The sequence below is a fragment of the Salmo salar genome, chromosome ssa06, assembly GCF_905237065.1.
Source record: "Salmo salar chromosome ssa06, Ssal_v3.1, whole genome shotgun sequence".
Taxonomy (NCBI): Eukaryota; Metazoa; Chordata; class Actinopteri; order Salmoniformes; family Salmonidae; genus Salmo; species Salmo salar.
Genome location: NC_059447.1, coordinates 54,600,177 through 54,618,724, shown reverse-complemented (window position 1 = coordinate 54,618,724; position 18,548 = coordinate 54,600,177). Strand labels below are relative to the sequence as shown.

At 39.9% G+C, this 18,548-nt stretch overlaps 1 protein-coding gene across 2 annotated transcripts in view; it reads right to left on the bottom strand.

The window, feature by feature from the left end:
* Window positions 1-5,393: 5,393 nt before the first annotated feature.
* The window catches only part of LOC106607650 (protein sel-1 homolog 1), a 44,679-nt gene continuing 31,524 nt past the window's right edge, over window positions 5,394-18,548 (bottom strand). Inside the window, exons 18-21 of one of the 2 annotated variants that reach the window (XM_014204823.2) lie at window positions 12,362-12,436; window positions 8,432-8,604; window positions 8,225-8,353; window positions 5,394-7,963 (exon numbers count right to left, since the gene is read on the bottom strand). In XM_014204823.2, the coding sequence (XP_014060298.1) occupies window positions 7,718-7,963; window positions 8,225-8,353; window positions 8,432-8,604; window positions 12,362-12,436 (623 nt within the window). In that variant the 3' untranslated portion in view covers window positions 5,394-7,717. The remainder of the gene's footprint in view (window positions 7,964-8,224; window positions 8,354-8,431; window positions 8,605-12,361; window positions 12,437-18,548) is intronic. The other variant, XM_014204824.2, reaches the window with a different exon arrangement.

Genomic DNA, 18,548 nt, shown 5'->3' with positions numbered 1-18,548 from the left:
TTTTTGTGACATATATGCTTGCTTGGAAAATGGCTGTGTGGTTATTTTGGTCTATGTACTCTCCTAACATAATCTAATGTTTTGCTTTTGATGTAAAGACTTTTTTAAATAAGACAATGTGGTTGGATTAAGGAGAAGCGTATCTTTAAAATGGTGTAAAATAGTCGTATGTTTGAGAAATTGATATTATTGAGTTTGAGGTTTTTGTATTTCGCGCCACGCTGTTCCATTGGATTTTGGCTAGGCGTTCCGCTAGCGGAATGTCTGTTCTCATCAGGTTTTAAGGAAGTGTGCAATTGGCATGTTGACTGCAGAACTGTGCCCCAGAGCTGTTGCCAGAGAATTGAATGTTAATTTCTCTACCATAAAACCACCTCCATCGTTTTTGAAAATTTGGCAGTACGTCCAACCGGCCTCACAACCACAGACCACGTATATGGAGTCATGTGGGTGAGTGGTTTGCTGATGTCAGCTTTGAGAACAGAGTGCCCATGGTGGCAGTGGGGTTATGGTATGGACAAGCATAGCTACGGACAACGAACACAATTGCATTTTACTGATGGCAATTTCAATGCACAGAAATACCGTAACGAGATCCTAAGGTCCATTGTGAGGCCCATTTATTTTAAGGTACCTGTGACCAACAAATGCATATCTGCATTCCCAGTAATATGAAATCCATAGATTAGGGCCTAATGAATTTATTTCAATTGACGGATTTCCTTATATCAAATGTAACTTAGTAAAATCAATGAAATTGTTGCATGTTGCGGTTATATTTTTGTTCAGTATATTTCCATGACCGCAACAAGAAAAAATGCTGACAAGTTACCATGGAAACAGACACACAACTACCATGCACTATACTCTCCCAGTCAGTGTCAAGTGTTGTAAATTGTAATTAATAAAGTGATACAGTATTCTATTTATTTTTCCTATTTATCCATCGAAGACCCATTAAGAAATATACTTTATAAGGGATGAGAACAAATATTCAAATCAAATCAAATTCATTTAGGAAGCCCTTTTTACATCAGCTGATGTCCGTGTAGAGCAATTTGGGTTTCCAATCTCTCCAAAAGAATGTGGCGATCGAAGGTATCAAAAGCAGCACTAAGGTCTAGGAGCCCGAGGACAGATGCAGAGCCTCGGTCGGACGCCATTAAAAGGTAATTTACCACCTTCACAAGTGCAGTCTCAGTGCTATGATGGGGTCTAAAACCAGACTGAAGCATTTCGTATACATTGTTCGTATTCAGAAAGGCAGTGAGTTGCTGCGCAACAGCTTTTCCAAACAAAATTGAGAGGAATGGGAGATTTGATATAAGCTGATAGTTTTTTATTTTTTCTGGGTCAAGGTTTGGCTTTTTCAAGAGAGGCTTTATTACTGCCACTTTTAGTGAGTTTGGTACACATCCGGTGGATAGAGAGACATTTATTATGTTCCACATAGAGGGCCAAGCACAGGAAACAGCTCTTTCAGAAGTTTAGTTGGAATAGGGTCCAGTATGCAGCTTTGAAGGTTTAGAGGCCATGATTATTTTCATCATTGTGTCAAGAGATATAGTACTAAAACACTTGAGTGTCTCCCTTGATCCTAGGTCCTGGCAGAGTTGTGCAGACTCAGGACAACTGAGCTTAGGAGGAATACACAGATTTAAAGAGGAGTCCGTAATTTGCTTTCTAATGATCATGATCTTTTCCTCAAAGAAGTTCATGAATTTATTACTGCTGAAGTGAAAGCCATCCTCTCTTGGGGAATGCTGCTTTTTAGTTAGCTTTGCGACAGTATAAAAAATAAAGCAGCAGTGAGGGCTCTTCGATACTGCACGGTACTGTCTTTCCAAGCTAGTTGGAAGACTTCCAGTTTGGTGTGGCGCCATTTCCGTTCCAATTTTCTGGAAGCTTGCTTCAGAGCTTGGGTATTTTCTGTATACCAGGGAGCAAGTTTCTTATGACAATTTTTTTTAGTTTTTAGGGGTGCGACTGCATCTAGGGTATTGCGCAAGGTTAAATTGAGTTCCTCAGTTAGGTGGTTAACTGATTTTTGTCCTCTGACGTCCTTGGGTAGGCAGAGGGAGTCTGGAAGGGCATCAAGGAATCTTTGGGTTGTCTGAGAATTTATAGCACGACTTTTGATGATCCTTGGTTGGGGTCTGAGCAGATTATTTGTTGCGATTGCAAACGTAATAAATTGGTGGTCCGATAGTCCAGGATTATGGGGAAAAACATTAAGATCCACAACATTTATTCCATGGGACAAAACTAGGTCCAGAGTATGACTGTGGCAGTGAGTAGGTCCGGAGACATGCTGGACAAAACCCACTGAGTCGATGATGGCTCTGAAAGCCTTTTGGAGTGGGTCTGTGGACTTTTCCATGTGAATATTAAAGTTACCAACAATTTGAATATTATCTGCTATGACTACAAAGTCCGATAGGAATTCAGGGAACTCAGTGAGGAGGCTTGTAAACAGTAGCTATAAAAAGTGATTGCGTAGGCTGCATAAATTTCATGACTAGAAGCTCAAAAGACGAAAACAGTTTTTTTTTGTAAATTGAAATTTGCTATAGTAAATGTTTGCAAAACCTCTGCCTTTGTGGGATGCGCGGGGGATATGGTCACTAGTGTAACCAGGAGGTGAGGCCTCATTTAACACAGTAAATTCATCAGGCTTAAACCATGTTTCAGTCAGGCCAATCACATCAAGATTATGATCAGTGATTAGTTCATTGACTATAACTGCCTTGGAAGTGAGGAATCTAACATTAAGTAGCCCTATTTTGAGATGTGAGGTATCACAATCTCTTTCAATAATGGCAGGAATGGAGGAGGTCTTTATTCTAGTGAGATTGCTAAGGCTAACACCGGCATGTTTAGTTTTGCCCAGCCTAGGTTGAGGGACAGACACGATCTCAATGGGGATAGCTGAGCTGACTACACTGACTGTGCTAGTGGCAGACTCCACGATGCTGGCAGGCTGGCTAACAGGTTTCTGGCACAGGTTTCATAAATTCACAAATAGTGATTAAATATTCCCTTAGTTTTTTAAAATCTTCCTCTGATTTGTCATCCAAAGGGTCCCAGCTATAACATGTAGTGTCGTGTTGTTAGATCAAATCCTTCTTTATATCCCAAAAAGTAAATTTAGTTGGCACCATCGATTTGAGTAATCCACTCGTTCAACATGCAGAGAAAGGAATTTGAAAATCTACCCCTAAAATTAGTTTCTATTTAGTCCTCAGATACCCTAAAATGTAATCAAACTATAATATTTCTTATGAAAAGAAGCATGTTCAATAGGAAACCGATTTTAGCAGGTGCGTGCTTTCTTCATGGCGTGCACAAACACGAATTTCAAAGACTGTGTCCTGTACTAAAACTGATATTTCTTATTTGTTTCCCAACTTACAAGCCTGAAACCTTAAACATAGACTGCTGACACCCTGTGGAAGTCATAGGAATTGCATCCTGGGAGCTAATTTTCAGAATGCCCTTATACTTCCCATAGTAAGACGATGGTCTATCTCTCAAAAACAATTCTGGTTGGTTTTTCTTCGATTTTACTCCTACCATATCTGTTGTGTTATATTCTCCTACATTATTTTAACATTTATACAAACTTCAAAGTGTTTTCTTTCCAATGGCCCCAATTATATGCATATCTTGGTTTCAGGGCCTGAGCAACAGGGCACGTCATTCAGGCGGAAATTGAAAGAAAAAAAGGCCTAGACCTAGGAAGTGAAAAGGCGATACTTTAAACAAAATTTCATTTTCTATTAGTCAGAAATGAGGAATTGTAATCTGTATGAAGACAAAAAAGCTTTTCTGAACAAAGGATGAGCCTTTCTTAAATAATCTACTGGAGAACCATTTTGGGTTTAAGTATAATTTATGTGTGAGTGAAGCATTTAGGGAGAGGTTTAAAGCTAATTTTTTGAGATGTGAATACAAAGTATGTCTACTTCATCCTTTGTCCAGGATGAACAATATCTGGTAAAACAAAAAAAATCCATGTGCTATGCATTTCACCAAGATTTTCACATCACAATATTGAAGTGTTAGAGGCCTCCAGTTTTTTAAATGGACTGGATCTTTATACTCACCACCTGGGTCCTGTTTAGTAGCAATGAAATCAAACCTTGTTGAGTACCTGAAAGTCTACCATCTGTACAAGAGTAATTAAAACATGCTAATAATGGATCTTTGAATACATCAAAAAAGGTATACACAGCAAAACGAGTCGTATATCAACATAACCTGAAAGGCCGCTCAGCAAGGAAGAAGCCACTGCTCCAAAACTGCCATAGAAAAATCTGACTACGGTTTACAACTGCACATGGGGACAAAGATAGTACTTTTTGGAGAAATGTCCTCTGGTCTGATGAAACAAAAATAGAACTGTTTGGCCATAATGACCATCGTTATATTTGGAGGAAAAAGAGGGAGGCTTGCACGCCGAAGAACACCATCCCAACCGAGAAGCATGGGGTGGCAGCATCATGTTGTGGGGGTGCTTTGCTGCAGGAGGGACTGGTGCACTTCACAAAATAGATGGCATCATGAGGATGGAATATTATGTGGATATATTGAAGCAACATCTCAAGACATCAATCAGGAAGTTAAAGCTTGGTCGCAAATGGGTCTTCCAAATGGACAATGACCCCAAGCATACTCCCAAAGTTGTGGCAAAATGGCTTAAGGACAACAAAGTCAAGGTATTGGAGTTGCCATCACAAAGCCCTGACCTCAATCCTATAGAAACTTTGTGGGCAGAACTGAAAAAGCGTGTGCGAGCAAGGAGGCCTGCAGACCTGACTCAGTTACACCAGCTCTGTCAGGAGGAATGGGCCAAAATTCACCCAACTTATTGTGGGAAGCTTGTGGAAGGCTACCCGAAACATTTGACCCAAGTTAAACAATTTAAAGGCAATTCTACCAAATGCTAATTGAGTGTATGTAAACTTCTGACCCACTGAGAATGTGATGAAAGAAATAAAAGCTGAAATAAATAATTCTTTCGACTATTATTCTGACATTTCACATTCTTAAAATAAAGCGGTGATCCTAACTGACCTAAGACAGGGAATTTTTAATGGGATTAAATGTCAGGAATTGTGAAAAGTTTAAATTCAGCCATTTCCAGCAACAATAGTCATTTACAACATTATCAATGTCTACACTGTATTTCTGAACAATTTGATGATATTTTAAAAATGGACAAAAATGTTGCTTTTCTTTCAAAAACAAGGACATTTCTGCGTGACCCCAAACTTTTGAACGGTAGTGTATATCTATAGATCATTATTCATAAACTATAAACATTGATGGTAAAATGCCATTTTTTTCAATGACCTGGACCAGTATTCTATTGCAGACAGAGAGAAACAGTATGTAGCCTGTTATTTTATTACTTGTGTTGATATCATATTCAAACCAAAGTGAGTACAGAGGACATCATTGTTGCGTTTTGTTGAGTGATGAGTCTTATTTGAAACTTCTCATGAAAAATCTGAATCATTCTCTTAACATCCCATTATGTTCTTAATATACTGGTTCATACATTGAACGTTAGTGTATTGCTATATAAACACGTGTATTCCTCTTTACATTATGCAACGGGTATATCCTCCGTTGGCAAATTAAATTGGGCACCAAATGGAACAAAACATACTGACACAGAGAGGGACCTTTCATATTACACATTTTTAGATTAAAAAAAAAAAAACGTTTTCCAGTGCGTGCTCCAATGAACACAGCCCAGGAAATAGCACATAAAGGCCGTGAATGTTCTCTTTTTACATCAGTTGTATTATACCCCATCCCATCTTGCTTAAAGTACTGTAATTATGTTTTACCTTGAAACACAGCGTTTCCCATTGTCACCTTACACTCAAATATGAAGATCTGGGGCCAAATGTGTCAAGTGTGTTAGAGTAGGAGAGCAGATCTAGGATCAGGTCCCTCCTGTTCATAATATAGTCTTATTAATTATGATCTAAAACTAGAAACTGATCCTAGATCAGCACTCCGACTCCAAAATAATTATACATACAGCCCATGAGAGTGGATCCATGTATATAACAAAGTCAATAGTTAGAAAAAGTCAATGCTTTCTTCTATTGAGTCTTCACATGACACGAAGGGTAACTGGTCCTAAAATTATAACAAAAACATTACACAGTCACCGGAGATTACGAGAGCCGCCATCTCTGTTCCTGTCGCAGTTAAACTTCTGTTTGACTTATCAAACCAAACAGTTTAAACAGGAGAAAATTAAATTAACAATGGTGCCACAAACGTACTACCAATTACTAGAAGATGGAACAACCCGAAAATGTACCTACAATAAGATAATCATGTGTCAATGTAGACTGACTACAAACAAACACAGAGAATTGTACAATTCTTAAGATATGCTACTCTTTACGGTAATATATTGTGCAGAGTGCAGTAGACAAAAAAATATACATTTCTTCTCTATGTTTGCCGTAAAAAAAAAAAAAAAGGCCACAAAGGGTTAAAGGTACACTCAGCAAGATGACATCATCATACAAAATGGGGCAACTTCCTACTTACAGACAACATAGAGAATTAAAAATCTGCCAAGACTGACATTATTGGCTATTCCCAATGTGTGTGTACCACAAAGGAGGATGCAAATTGTTACGTTTGTTTAATAATGGTATTCTTGGCGGCAGATTTGAATTCTGCTGTTGCATAATGTCCTTCTGTTGATGATGTAATCTGCTGAGTGTACCTTTAATTGTTCAGCTGTGTGCCCCACCTCTCAGGCACATACAGTGTAGAGACTGAAGAGTTTCTTCAACCTAGCACTTTCTCAGGATTTTGGCTGTAAGAGATCATCTATGGTTGGGATTGGCATTCAGCAATATCCCCATAACATTTTCCTTATTATATAGAGAAAAGCGCAAGAATCCAACTTTTTGCCTGACCATACCATAGCAGAGCTCAAATGACTGACAAGTGACAATAATACCTTTCATTACTTGTTCTACTCAAACAAGAAGGCTGCCCAAAGCTCAGCTCTGTTTTTACTGGATGTCAAATAAATTAGCAAGTTTATGTTTCCTTCATTAATTCAACATAATGTGCTAACAAAGCACATTTGCTAACAAAACAAGTTCCTGTTTGCTAAAGAAATATTTGCACAAAAAAAGCATGCTGGAAAAAAAACTTGCTTGATAAAGAATATTTGCTTATAGAATGTGTTCCCTAACAAATAATTTCATAAAGACAAGGAGATGAAGCTAACTTCACGTGTCAAGTTCCAATTGCTGCCAATCTCAAATCTGTTGGTATTGCAAGGTGTGTGTATTGTTCTGGTATCGTATTTGCTGATAAGGAAAGTTGCAACCTTAAACACCTACATAAAATCCGCAAAGAAAAATCAGATAAAATATCTGGTAACCACTACTAGAGCACACAAAACAAGACTGTTTAATTTACAGATTGGACAATAATTAAAGGGATAGTTCGGGATTTTGGCAATGAAGTCGTTCATCTACTTCCTCAGTCAGATTAACTTGTGGACACCATTTTTATGTCTAACTTCCAGTATGCAGGAAGTTAGAAGTAATTTTGGGAGCCAATGCTAATTAGCGTTAGCACAATAATTGGAAGTCTACAGGAACAGCTAGCATATTAGCTGTTCCCATAGACTTCCAGTCATTGCTCTTATGCTAGTAGCAATTTCTCACTGCTGCTCCTCTTCGTCCTGGGGTGGGACCTCGGGCTGAACCTGGTCCTCAGGTTGGGGCTGCTCCTGGGGGGGCCTGGCTGGGGCCGAGAGAGGAGGGGGCCGCGGGGGCACAGCCTGGTGCTGTCTCTGGCGGTAGGCGATGACGGTGCCCAGAAGCAGGGCGATGACCGTCATGAGGTAGAGGTCCCACTCGGGGCCCAGGAGCTGGTCAAGGTCCACCTGACTGACCAGCTCAGTCATCTGGTGGAGGGGGGATGGAGTGAGGAGGGAGATGATGCAGGGAGGGAGGGGGAGAAAGAGGGAGCAGAAAGAGAGAGCATTGATTACATTTAACAAACAGTACAATCCCATGAATCCTGTACAAATGTAATAAACTACAACTAGCCTAAGTTTGCCTCAAACATTGAGCCTGGCCCCCACGAGTTGAAATAGAAACGACTGAGTAAACTGAATCTCCCAGAGTCACCCGGGTCCAGGAAGTGCTCTGTACTATACACTCACGTTGAGGTCGTGCATGTACTGCAGGGTGTAGACCAGGCCCAGTTTACACAGAGCCAGGAAGACGGGCACCTGGGCGTCGGGACTGGCCTCGGCAGCCATGTCATAGAAACGCTTGGCCAGGTGGATGTCCTACACCAGGTCGGAAAGATAGAGGGTTACATGGTTGTGTGCGTATATAAATGTGTGTGCATGTGTGTGTTTGCCCACCTGTTTGATGCCCAGGCCTTTCTCATGCATGTAGCCCAGGTTGAACATGGCCTGAGCACTGTGCTGCTGCTCCGAGGCCAGCCTATAGTGGATGACAGCAGTCTCGTAGTCCACATCAGTACCATAACCGTAGAAATGATAGTCCCCAAGCTTTATTCTAGCCACTGTATAACCTGGGTAACACAGTTGGACATATAGTACCCACGTCAGTACCGTAACAGTACACACATCAGTATCATAACCGTAGAAAAGGTAGTCCTCCAGCTTTATCCTAGCCACTGTTTAACTTCACTAGGGTAGGGGGAACTATTTTCACCTCCGGATGAAAAGCGTGCCCAAAGTAAACTGCCTGCTACTCAGGCCCAGAAGCTAGGATATGCATATAATTGGTAGATTTGGATAGAAAACACACTAAAGTTTCTAGAGTATAACAGAACTGATATGGCAGGTGAAAACCTGAGAAAAATGGTTAGCAGATGTTATTGTGAGTGTAGTGAAATGCTTGTGCTTCTAGTTCGACAATGCAGCAATATCAAACAAGCAATCTAATTCCACAACTACCTAATACACACAAATCTAAGTAAAGGAATGCAATAAGAATATATACATACAAATATATGGATGAGCAATGACAGCGCTCATATGAGATGAGTAATGCAAGATATGTAAACATTATTTTTTTATTTTTTTTATTTTGGTAGTCTTGGTAGCAGTCTTGTCTCATCGCTGCAACCCCCGTACAGACTCGGGAGAGGCGAAGGTCGAGAGCCATGCGTCCTCCGAAACACAACCCAAGAGCCATGCTTCTTGACACACCGCACATCCAACCTGGAAGCCAGCCGCATCAATGTGTCGGAGGAAACGCCGTATACCTGGCGACCTCGTCAGCGTGCACTGCGCCCGGCCCGCCACAGGAGTCGCCAGTGCGTGACGAGACAAGGATATCCCTGCCGGCCAAACCCTCCCTAACCCGGACAACGCTGGGCCAATTGTGCGCCGCCCTATTGGTCTCCCGGTCGCGGCCGGCTGCGACAGAGCTCGAACCCAGAGTCTCTGGTGGCAAAGTTAGCACTGCGATGCAGTGCCTTACACCACTGTGCCACCCGGGAGGCCCCATGTAAACATTAATAAAGTGACTATTGATTAATTTATTAAAGTGGCCAATGATTTCAAGTCTGAATGTAGGCAGCAGCCTTTCAGTGTTAGTGATGGCTATTTAACAGTCTGATGGCCTTGAGATAGAAGCTGTTTTTCAGTCTCTCGGTCCCAGCTTTGATGCACCTGTACTGACCTCGTTTTCTGGATGGTAGCGGGGTGAACAGACAGTGGCTCGGGTAGTTGTTGTCCTTGATGATCTTTTTATATAACATGTTCTCTCTGCTACCGCACGGCAAGCAGTACCGGAGCGCCAAGTCCAAGAGGCTTCTAAACAGCTTCTACCCCCAAGCCATAAGACTCCTGAACATCTAATCAAATGGCTACCCAGACTATTTGCATTGCCCCCCCTCCTCTTTTACACCACTGCTACTCTCTGTTGTTATCATCTATGCATAGTCACTTTAATAACTCTACCTACAGTTGAAGTCGGAAGTTTACATACACCTTAGCCAAATACATTTAAACTCAGCTTTTCACAATTCCTGACATTTAATCCCAGTAACAATTCCCTGTCTTAGGTCAGGTAAGATCACCACTTTATTTTAAGAATGTGAAATGTCAGAATAATAGTAGAGAGAATTATTTATTTTAGCTTTTATTTCTTTCATCACATTCCCAGTGGGTCAGAAGTTTTTTCACTCAATTAGCATTTGGTAGCACTGCCTTTAAATTGTTTAACTTGGGTCAAACGTTTCAGGTAGCCTTCCACAAGCTTCCCACAATAAGATGGGTGAATTTTGGGCCCATTCCTCCTGACAGAGCTGGTGTAACTGAGTCAGGTTTGTAGGCCTCCTTGCACGCACATGCTTTTTCAGTTCTGCCCACAAATGTTCTATAGGATTGAGGTCAGGGCTTTGTGGTGGCCACTTCAATACCTTGACTTTGTTGTCCTTAAGCTATTTTTCCACAACTTTGGAAGTTTGATTGGGGTCACTGTCTATTTGGAAGACCCATTAGCGACCAAGCTTTAACTTCCTGATTGATGTCTTGAGATGTTGCTTCAATATATCCACATAATATTCCATCCTCATGATGCCATCTATTTTGTGAAGTGCACCAGTCCCTCCTGCAGCAAAGCACCCCCACAACATGATGCCCCCCCCCGTGCTTCACAGTTGGGATGGTGTTCTTTGGCTTGCAAGGCTTCCCCTTTTTCCTCCAAACATAACGATGGTCATTATGGCCAAACAGTTCTATTTTTGTTTCATCAGACCAGAGGATATTTCTCCCAAAAGTACGATCTTTGTCCCCATGTGCAGTTGAAAACCGTAGTCTGGCTTTTTATGGCAGTTTTGGAGCAGTGGCTTCTTCCTTGCTGAGCGGCCTTTCAGGTTATGTTGATATAGGACTCGTTTTACTGTAGCTATAGATACTTTTGTACCTGTTTCCTCCAGCATCTTCACAAGGTCCTTTGCTGCTGTTCTGGGATTGATTTGCAAAAATACACCAAAATACGTTCATCTCTAGGAGACAGAACGTGTCTCCTTCCTGAGTGGTATGATGGCTGCGTGGTCCCATTGTGTTTATACTTGCGTACTATTGCTGTTACCTTCAGGCGTTTGGAAATTGCTCCCAAGGATGAACCAGACTTGTGGAGGTCTACAATTTTCTTTCTGAGGTCTTGACTGATTTCTTTTGATTTTCCCATTATGTAAAGCAAAGAGGCACTGAGTTTGAAGGTAGGCCTTGAAATACATCCACAGGTACACCTCCAATTGACTCAAATGATGTCAATTATCCTATCAGAAGCTTCTAAAGCCATGACATCATTTTCTGGAATTTTCCAAGCTGTTTAAAGGCAATCAACTTAGTGTAACTTCTGACCCACTGGAATTGTGATACAGTGAATTATAAGTGAAATAATCTGTCTGTAAACAATTGTTCTAAAAATTACTTGTGTCATGCACAAAGTAGATGTCCTAACCGACTTGCCAAAACTATAGGATAAAGTAATCCTTCTAACCCCCCCTTAAAAGATTTAGATGCACTATTGTAAAGTGGTTGTTCCACTGGATATTATAAGGTGAATGCACCAATTTGTAAGTCGCTCTGGATAAGAGCGTCTGCTAAATGACTTAAATGTAAATGTATAGTTTGTTAACAAGAAATATGTGGAGTGGTTGAAAAATGAGTTTTAATGACTCCAACCTATGTGTATGTAAACGTCCGACTTCAACTGTACATGTACATATTACCTCAACTAACCGGTGCCCCCGCATATTGACTCTGTACCGGTACCCCCCGTATATAGTCTCGCTATTGTTATTTACTGCTGCTCTTTAATTACTTGTCACTTTTATTTCTTATTCTTATCCGTATTTTTTTAAACAGCATTGTTGGTTAGGGGCTCGTAAGTAAGCATTTCACTGTAAGGTCTACACCTGTTGTATTCGGCGCATGCGACTAATACAATTTTATTAAATTTTATATTTATTGTAGCATATAATGTGATATGTTGGAGATTTTCTTCCATTTTGTCACAGGATCATTTTAATGTAGATTAAAATGTTTGTTTTTTAACCTGGCCCCTGGGTAACACAGTACACACGTCAGTCCCGTAACCGTAGAAGTGGTTGTCCCCCAGCTTTATCCTAGTCCTTGTTTAACCACAGTTGAACATACAGTCCACGTCATTACCATAACCATACGTTTTAATACCCCAGCTTTATCTTACCTATCCTTGCCAACAATAACTTAAGGGTACAAAAACAAGATGGTTGCTCAGCACAGCAATAAGAGGGGAGGGTGATTTATGAAGGAGGCTAGACCAACCCTGTGCTGCTGCTCTTGTCCAATGGAGGAGGGCTCGAGGGTACGTCTCGTTCTCACTGAAGATCCGGGCCTCTGCTTAAAACGAGAAATGCACGCACACACACACAAATTTGAAATTAATGTAGGAGAATATAACACATTAGATCTGGTAAAAGATAATAGAAAGATTTTTTTTTTTGTTCCATCATCTTTGAAATGCAAGAGAATGGCCATTATATGACTTAAGACTCTAGGTGCAATTTAGGTTTTGGCTACTAGATGGCAGCAGTGTATGTGAAACATTTTAGACTGATCCAATGAACCATTGCATTTCTGTTCAAAATGTTGTATCAAGTCCGCCCAAATGTGCCTAATTAGTCAATATATACATTTTCAAGTACATAACTGTGTACTCTCCTCAAACAATAGCATGGTATGTTTTCATAATAAAAACTAGCTACTGTACATTGGACAGTGCTGTTAGATAAAAATGTATGTAAGTTTTACATGTTAGCTCAACCGTCCCGTTGGGGGTGGGGGACTGATCCCGTAGAGGTTAACTGTTTTAGATTTTTTTGGTTCATATAGAAACAACTAAATTAGATGTTCTGAGTCAATGTCAATGCTTAAATCACAGAACACTTGTTTTGGTGTGAAAAACTTACATTTGGGTTTTTAAGTGTAATTCCCCTTTAATTGAGTGTCTGGCCCTTTAATTGCGCTTCTAGCAAGTGAGGAATGTGCCGTCTAATGTGATGGTCTAGCAATGTATCTGTGCTGGTGCTGCTCATTTCATGACAAAGTTTGCAAATAACAAATAATAGATACAATTATATAATTCAGTGGTCACGAACCGGTCGATCGCTAAAGGCATTCCTAGTCGATCACCAGACGTTTCTGTAGAAAAGCCATAAATAAAGGCTTGTTCTCCTTTTTTATTATTCGTGTTGCGCTGTTGGCGGTATGTGGACTTGATTCAGAAGCCCTGCGCACCGTGTAGGCAAAGTGTTCCCATTTTGAACAATTTAAATGTGTCTATAAAGACTAACTCCGCCTGCCCGGTGGACCTGTGGCTAAATCGAGTGATAGCTCATATCACCGTTCCGACAGCTTCCACGACACTGGCAAAAGCAAATGTTGATACTAGCCTACGTGAGACGTCATACCTTTTAAAGCCATGAACAGAGAGACTGTCAAATAATACAACAAAGAGCTGCTGTTTGAGTGAGTTCTTACGTTTTTATTCAACACTGTTTTTGCTCAACACCATTACAAAACATAAAAACACTTCTCCCTACTCCCACTCGTGCGGCAGCTGCAATGAATGAGTAGCCAAGTGTATTGATAGCCCTGCGTGCCAATTTTTATAGAGGAATATTTAACTTTCTCTGGTAATAGGAACAACATGAATTTGTGCATGAGGCAGATAAAGTGGAAGACAGTGTCCCCTCTCACTGGTCAGTCTCACCGGACAAAAGGAAGGAGAGAGCCGTGAGAGGCGGACCCTCTGTTGCTCTCTCCCTCCCTCCGCTGAGACTAATGCCGTGTTCAAAACAACTGGGAACTTGGAAATCTCAGACATCAGTGCGTTCAAGACAACTGGGAAGTCAGTCTGGGAAAAATAGTTCAACGGTCATCCAACTCGGAATTCCAAGTCGGAAACGCTAGCATCTTTCTATAGCTCTGACTTTCCAACCTGAAGATCACTGACATCATGACCTTGTTTTTTTCCTCCCGAGTTCCCAGTTGTCTTGAAAGCACCATGAACATCAGATGCAGGTACCATCTGTCCTGTAAAATAAAAATAAATTATTTGCAAATTATTTACATTTATGCTCAGTTATGCCTCACAAGTGCTACACCAACTGAACTTATTTTTTTTTTAATCAAAGCTCGAGTTTTGAAATATAATATGGTCCTGGGGAGAAACTTTCACTGGGGACAGGGGGGACATGACCCCCCTCACATTCTGAAATGGCATTTTTGTCACCCCCAGTTTTATTATTGCACTGTGATACAAAACCAAGCACCGGTGTTTTAGGACCATGCGGACGCCTCAGGGTGGCCTGGGTAGGCTGTTTTCCGGGTTCAGCCGGCTGGATTTTAGGACTGCACGGTCACCACAGTACGTGCGGACAGGCTGTGTGAAGGCAAAGCTTCTGAAAGGCTGGCGCTTAGGACCGGCATGGGCGAGATTAACAGAGGCTGCTGCTGTCTGTGTGTGTTGCGCTATTTCTCCAAGTTGCAAAAGTAATCAGAGCAGAAACTGGCTACTCTTTAGTTCACTGATCTAACTGGCAAGGTAACTGCTTTTTGACAGAAAAAAAATGTATTTATTCCCAGTACTGAGCTAGTAGCGTAACTGACATGTTACGTTAGCTAATGTAATGTTTAATCTCCTCTCGACTGGAGTGAATGAACTACTAGCAGCTGGTTAGCTAGCTAGTAGCTACCACAGCCAGTTCAGCTCTAGCTATCTGTCAGCAAGCAGTATCTAACAGCTGTTGTGTGTATGGAAATGCTTTCTAGCCTTTGTTTTGTCCCATTTTAACAGAAGTACATTTGATGTACCATTAGTTAGAGCTAGCCAAAAGTTGTCCAACGTTAGCTAGCTAGCTCACTAACTTCAGCTATTATTTTTGCCTCAATCACACTAGACCTGAATCAAACGATGAAACCAGCAGCCAAACTTATTTAAGACCAATGTGAGTTTTTATTAGTCAGTATAGCAATGTAATGTTATTGATCTGTCAGTTTACCTAGCTATTTCCCTACTTTCACACTGACACTGTATAAACAGCTCTACACGCTTCACTGTCATGGTGCACTGTTAGTACACAACACTATGCTCATCATGTCTTAGCAGGATCAAATGGTGACAGGTGTCTCAGCAGGGTCAGACAGCCAGGGAAGACCAGTCTACGGTGCTCAGGTGAATTTTGCAGTATATAATAATAATAAGTGAATGGATGCAAAGTTCCATCTTGAGTTGATGGGTACAGTCTGGGATCTGGGAAAAATTGTAATTTCAATTATTGAACCATTGATTCTATTCTTGGATAATATAATGTATAAATGTACACCAAAGTATTTCTTTGTCATGCCTCATCTGAACAGGATCAGATGGTGACAGGGGTCACAGCAGGGTCAGAGAACCAGGGAAGACCAGTCTGTGATGGCGCTGAAGTTAACTTTTGCAGATAAAACACTTTATTCTCTCTGTGCAGCGAACACTGGACAAGCAAGAATCTTCAAAGATTTAAACTATTTTAAGGCAGTGTGACAAACCTCTAAAGTTGATTTCAAAACTGTATCAAGGGTTGATAGAGGCTTTTCTCGGTGACACAAAACATGTAAAACAAAAATGTGAGGAAGACCTGAGACACTATTGAGGAAGATGATGAATGGATACAGATGTGCTAGAATGGCCAGTCATGTTCATATCATCTCAGACATAAATTACTGCAATTTAACACCAGTTGTAGAACGTACTATATGCCAGTGAAACTGAATATCATGCACTCAGAAATGTAATTCTTCTGCTGGAGGTGTAAATCACATAAGGGGACATATTTGCATATGTTATGCTCTTGTGAAGGCTGGCTGAATTCTGGCAAAGAGTATGTTATTTTATCTCAGCATGTCTACAGGTTCTACCTTCTCCTTGTTTTTGTTTGGTTGGAAATGTAGATACTGGAGACTTAAAAGAAGAAACTGCAACCTAGTATTTATAGCAGCTAAGAAACGCATTGCAATTAATTGGAAGGTTGGGTATCCTCCCACAATGGATGGAAGAAATGTCAAGTTATGTATAACTAGATTTGATTTATTACAAGATTAAGGGTATACTGTGCAATTTTCATATGGTCTGGATGCCTTATATGGAATATTGTACGACAAAAGGACTCTATTGAAAACATGCCCACGTCAGGGTCGATACACACACTACATGACCAAAATTATGAGGCACTTGCTCGTCGAACATCTCATTCCAAAACCATGGGCATTAATATGGAGTTGGTCCCCCCTTTGCTGCTATAAGAGCCTCCACTCTTCTGGATGTTGGAACATTGATTACAGGGACTTAACCAAATATTTTGAAAGAGGTAGCATCCATTTCCACTGAATGATGTTAACTGTAAGGATTTCTTTCATAATAATAATAATAATGTAAAATTAACAAATTTACAGAAATACCTATGTGAAGGCCAACTTACAGAAGAGTAACTGTTTGAGCCAATAAAATAGTTTCAGTCTGCAAAAACACCATGGCTTGACGGTATACAAGTAGAGGTATATCAGACATTTTTTTATGTACTCAAAGATCCATTATTAGCATGTTTTAATTACTCTTGTACAAATGGTAGACTTTCAGGTACTCAACAGTAAGGTCTGATTTCATTACTAAAACAGGACCCAGGTGGTAAGTATAAAGATCCAGTCTATTTAAAAAACTGGAGGCCTCTAACACTTCAATGTTCAAAATCCTGGCGAAATGCATAGCACATAGAATGAAAAAGTATTTTTTACCTGATATTGTTCATCCTGATTGTTTTTTTTTTACATAGACGATATATTGGAGATAATATACGATAATTACTTTTGATTTCGAAAAGGCATTTGATGAAGTAAAACTATAATTTATATATAAATGCCTGGATTACTTTAATTTTGGTGAATCTCTTATGCAATGGTTTAAAGTTATGTACAGCAACCCCAGATGTAAATGGTTACTTCTCAGAAAGTACTGAGCTTTTAAGAGGAGTAAAACAAGGCTGTCCTTTGTCTCCATATCTATTTATTATGGCCATTGAAATGCTAGCTATTAAAATTAGATCCAACAAGAACATCAAGGGGTTAGAAATCCAGGGGATAAAAATAAAAGTGTCAATGTATGCCGCAATCTGGATCTCTGCACAGTCTCATTGAAGATCTTGATCACTTTTCTAGCCTCTCTGGGTTAAAACCTAATTATGACAAGAGTACCATATTATGTATTGGATCGTTAAAAAAATTGTGTTTACACTACCTTGTAGTTTGCCAACAAAATAGCGGATGATGAAGTAGACATACTTGGTATTCACATCTCAAAAAATATAAATGAACTTACCACAATTCATTTCAATAGAAAGTTAGCAAAAACAGATAAGATTCTGCAACCATGGAGAGGTAAATACTTGTCTACTTATGGAAAAATTACATTGATTAACTCTTTGGCATTATGAACATTTACTTACTTACTAATGGCACTGCCTACTCCAGACGACTCATTTTTAAAAATCATATGAGCAAAACATATTTGATTTGATATGGAATGCTAAGCTAGACAAAATTAAACTTGCCTATTTATATAATGAACAGGTGTTTGGTGGTCTAAAATTATTAAATCTTAAAGCTTTAAACCTCTCACTAAAAGCTTCACTCAAACATAAATTATACTTAAAACCAAAATGGTTCTCCAGTATATTATTAAGAAAGGCTCATCCTTTGTTCAAAAATTGCCTTTTTACCTTTATACGGATTACAACTTCTCATTTCCGACTAATTGAAAATTAAATGTTGTTTAAAGTATCGCCCTTTCTTAAACAAGCCATACAAAGTTGGTTACAATTTCAGTTTTATCCTCCAGAAAAGATTGAACAAATATTACAAAAAAAGTTATGGTTTAATCTCTAGGAGACAGAATGCATCTCCTTCCTGAGCGGTGTGACGGCTGCGTGGTCCCATGGTGTTTGTACTTGCGTATTATTATTTGTACAGATGAACGTGGTACCTTCAGGCGTTTGGAAATTGCTCCCAAGGATGAACCAGACTTGTGGATGTCTACAATTCTTTTTCTGAGGTCTTGGCTGATTTCTTTTGATTTTCCCATGATGTCAAGCAAAGAGGCACTGAGTTTGAAGGTAGGCCTTGAAATACATCCACAGGTACACCTCCAATTGACTCAAATGATGTCAATTATCCAATCAGAAGCTTCTAAAGCCATGACATCATTTTCTGGAATTTTCAAAGCTGTTTAAAGGCACAGTCAACTTAGTGTATGTAAACTTCTGACCCACTGGAATTGTGATACAGTGAATTATAAGTGAAATTATCTGTCTGTAAACAATGGTTGGAAAAATTACTCATGTCATGCACAAAGTAGATGTCCTAACTGACTTGCCAAAACTATAGTTTGTTAACAAGAAATTTGTGGAGTGGTTGAAAA